This window comes from Hemiscyllium ocellatum, chromosome 23 (assembly GCF_020745735.1).
Source record: "Hemiscyllium ocellatum isolate sHemOce1 chromosome 23, sHemOce1.pat.X.cur, whole genome shotgun sequence".
Lineage (NCBI taxonomy): Eukaryota > Metazoa > Chordata > Chondrichthyes > Orectolobiformes > Hemiscylliidae > Hemiscyllium > Hemiscyllium ocellatum.
The window spans coordinates 33,362,571-33,366,712 of NC_083423.1; the positions used below are offsets into that span (position 1 = coordinate 33,362,571).

The 4,142-nt window shown below is 38.1% G+C and overlaps 1 protein-coding gene across 2 annotated transcripts in view; it reads right to left on the reverse strand.

Moving 5' to 3' along the window:
* Positions 1 to 4,042, reverse strand: part of creld2 (cysteine-rich with EGF-like domains 2) — a 28,860-nt gene extending 24,818 nt beyond the window's left edge. The window contains exons 1-2 of one of the 2 annotated variants that reach the window (XM_060843178.1): positions 3,434 to 4,042; positions 1,054 to 1,136 (exon numbers count right to left, since the gene is read on the reverse strand). In XM_060843178.1, the coding sequence (XP_060699161.1) occupies positions 1,054 to 1,136; positions 3,434 to 3,562 (212 nt within the window). In that variant the 5' untranslated portion in view covers positions 3,563 to 4,042. The remainder of the gene's footprint in view (positions 1 to 1,053; positions 1,137 to 3,433) is intronic. The other variant, XM_060843177.1, reaches the window with a different exon arrangement.
* Between the last annotated feature and the right edge of the window lie 100 nt (positions 4,043 to 4,142).

Here is a 4,142-nt window from a genome sequence, read left to right on the forward strand (position 1 = left end):
CTTTGCCCACCCATTCCCATCCCCTAACTCTCTCCTTATTTATTTCTAAGCCCCATTCCCCCATCCCAGTCCTGATGAAGGGTTTAAGCACAAAATGTCAATTGCCTTGCTCCTCAGATGCTGCCTGAACTGCTGTACCTCTTCCAGCACCCCACTTAATCAACTCTGAAAATAAATTTGTACAACACAGACTAATGCCACTTAAAACAGAAATTCAATCTCCATTCCAAGAGTAATGCAAAACTTGTTCATAAATTGCATTAAGCCAAAGCTATCAAACAATAGAACACAAATCTCCTATGCATTTTTCTTTCTGATCTTTCTTAATCTAATCACTACATAGGAGGCTATGGCTTTTTTCCATTATTAAATGCACATTATGGCAGAATTGCTCAATGACTATCCAGAGTTGAGAGTGTGTTGCCGGGCAAGCATAGCAGGTCAGGCAGCATCTGAGGAGCAGGAGAATCGACATTTCGGGCATAAGCCCTTCATCAGGAATGAAGCTCTTCCTGATGAAGGACTTACGTCCAAAACGTCAATTCTCCTGCTCCTCAGATGCTGCCTGACCTGCTGTGCTCTCCCAGCCACACACTCGACTCTGATCTCCAGCATCTGCAGTCCACACTTTCTCCTCAATGACTATTCACAACAGTCTTTACTCCTATGCTTATGCTTTAAACGGGAATTGTACCAAATATTAGTTTGGCATCCTGGACAGTTCAGCCAAGTTCAAGGTTGGTGGACTTTCGTATTCAGATAGTACACATCCAATAAGCAATACAGAAATGGGACAGGAACTCTCTGAGCCCTTTACCTAAATGCCAATGTTGGGTGGTATGAGGAATTATTTGTTTAAGCAAGGAACTCACATACATCCAATTTTCAAATACAAATGGTGCAAATGAGAATCAGTGAACTATTGTCCAATTAGCTTCAGATCAATTCTTGGAGCACGCTTGGTATTTATTTAGACCAATATTTTTTACTGTTTTATTTAAAATGCAAAGTCACCCCACAGCTCAACTTATTATAATCTTTATTCATACCTACCTGAATTCATACTTTGACAAATACCTTTCTTCCCAGTCTGTATTTCCACCACCAAAATTCTTTCTGGAGGTATCTTCTACAGCCTAATTTTGAAAAAAGTAATTTTGTACTTTATCTAGTTGCAAATAACATAGACATTAGAGCGGAAATATACTACTAATACTGTATTTTACTTTATCTATCGACATTTGTGCACTATTTGGCCCATTATTACTCAAGTGTGAAGCACAAAAAGTGTTTGCATCACTGTCCTCTCAATCCCACAACAATATTCTCAGGCACATATATATTCTTGATCAACTCTTGAAATTAAATAGAGAGCCCAGTTTTACTCAACACATTTTCTGCAATCTATTTGTTTATCTGAAAGGATTCCCCCATCCCCAAGAGGGATTTTTAAAGCACTGATGGCCCAAATTCCAAAATCGTATACAATGGATTAATTGGAGCGATCAGCTACTGGATAAGGCATGAAGGTGAAATGAAAAATTACATTCAAAGATGTTTCTTCTCCTTTCATACCTATTCATCATTAGAGCATATTCAAACTAGTTTCCAGGGCTATACTACCATAACTCAAATAAATCAGGTCTTGCCCATCAGCTAGATCACTGACTTAGGGACATCTTTACTTCCTCCTCTCTAAAGTACTCCAGTAATAAGTTTTAAAACTGTCCAGAAATGAACAAACTAAATAACATGTAAATAGTTAGAATCCAACACATGATTTAACTAACTATACCATGGAGAACGAAACTATTGGCTGCTTGCCCACAGAGTAATTAAGCATCATGTGTTAAATTCAAATCTTGTATAAATATTAAAATCTAACCAAGACAATGCATACACATTTTTTAATGCAATGCTATATAATAAACCAATACATCAAAAGAAGTTAAAGTGCTATTGTTCCTTACTTGTTGAATAATGAAATGCCTGTTCAAACAAATAAGAACTTTATTGTTGAACACAAGCTAATCTTAGATTCAAGAAACATGATCTGGACATTCAGGAGATGCAGTCATACATTAACGATAAACTTAAAAGCACTCAAAAACTCAAACACACCACTGAAAATTATGAGTTGTTCTAACCTTTGAGATGAATTTGCATGGATACATATAGATTACATGGAAAACTGCCAAAATAACATCATTGAACACTTTACTGCTCCACTGTGAAGGACATATTCCGAATTCATTTTGGTGTATATGCACCAATCTTAAATATACTAGTTAAGCATTTATAAAAAAAATGAACAGGACATTCAGCTCAAATAGAATCATACAGCACAGAAACAGATCCTTCAATCCAACCAGATTATGCTGACCATAATCTCAAACTAAACTAATCCCATCTGCCTGACCTTTACCCAGATCTCTCCAAACATTTCTTATTATTCATATACTCATCTGTGTCTTTTAAACATTGGAACTGTACCTGCATCCACCACTTCTTCTGAAAGTTTATTCCACACACAAACCGCGTTCCGTGTAAAAGAAAATTAGCCCTCTTGTCTTTTTTAAAACGTTTTCCTCTCACCTTAAAAAATACTCACAAGTCTTGAAATCCTCCACTCTAGGGAAAAGACACCTACCATTCACCTTGTCTGTGCCTCTCATTATTTTATAAACCTCTATAAAGGTCACCTCTCAACCTCATATGCTCCAGTGAAAAATGTTAGAGACAAAAAAAAACTGCAGATGCTGGAATCTGAAGTAGACAGGCAAGAGGCTGGAAGAACACAGCAACGTAGGCAGCAGGAGGAGATGCAGAAGTCGATGTTTCAGATATAACACTTGTTCAGGGCCCAGCCTCTCCAGTCTTTCCTTTTAATTCAAATCTGTATCATTGAATCAAATCATACTTAATCTGTATTTTTACTCAATGTACACAATTTAGTTCTAAATTTCTTAATAATTTTTACATAACAAAAACCTTTCACATTGTTAAAATGTTCAAATAGTCCAGCCTTAACATTTTTAAGAGTTCCTGATTTATTACACATTTCATCTGAAGACGTTTTTCACAATATCACTGCTGAACAGTCTAAGTCTAATTTTTGAATATGACCTTACAGAGTATAGTCTCTGCCAATGTTCCCGCAAACACTTTCAATTCATCCTTCTGGCCCATCTCTGCATTTCTTATCATCTGTACATTTTTACTGTGATTCGCACTTTAACTAGTTAATTTTAATTTTTTTGACAATTATAAATCCTATAACAGCTAGATCCATTATATGTATCTGGATTTATCAACGTTAATGTGATAATAACTTTCTATTTACAAGGACCAGTCACGAGTGGTGGCTATTAAAACTGTTGCGATTTTCAAACAGTAAACAGCATCAGGAACCAGAAACAGGATACGTACTCACCTTTAAGAAATTGCTTGCTATCTTTTTGCAAGTGGGACAAGATAACTTGTCATATGTTGATGACAGACAACATAACAGCAACAATCCAAGTAACAGAAGAGCGTGGAGGTTTTTGTTGGACCAAATCATTTTCCGACTATGTCTATAATACAAACTTCAAAAAGACTCGGCAGAAAAAAGGTAAGAAAGGACAACAGCCACTGGCAGTGCTTACGTACAACTATTTCACTCTGAATTATTAACTCTAAAGTGCAAAACTTTAATTCAGGGTTTAGTTTGAACTGAGTTTCTCTAGCAGTATGCAGATATGCGGGAGTGGTCAGAAAGTTCGGAGCAGGTAACCGTTGCCTCTGGATGCAACAGCACAATCCCAAATTGTGGCAGCAATCAACTGATCAGGATAAAGCTAACGGTGCCTTCTTCTCTGCAGTGAATGGCTCCAAGCTGTCACCTTCCTCAGTGCAGTAACTGCAGAGCCATTGAGTGGTAGGGAGCTGTCCTTATTCACTGTACCTGAATCCAGGTGGTAGCCCCGGGCCACGCGCTACACCAGTCGCTACACTGCCGGCTACACACACCGGCGTTCCAACACAGGCACTCCGGACGTTCCAAACCATACAGCCCACCTCCCTCTCGCCATCCCATTGGTCCACGTCGCTATCCATCAGCCGAACTGCCAATCAGCCTTCGACACGCTTAGAGCGTTCGC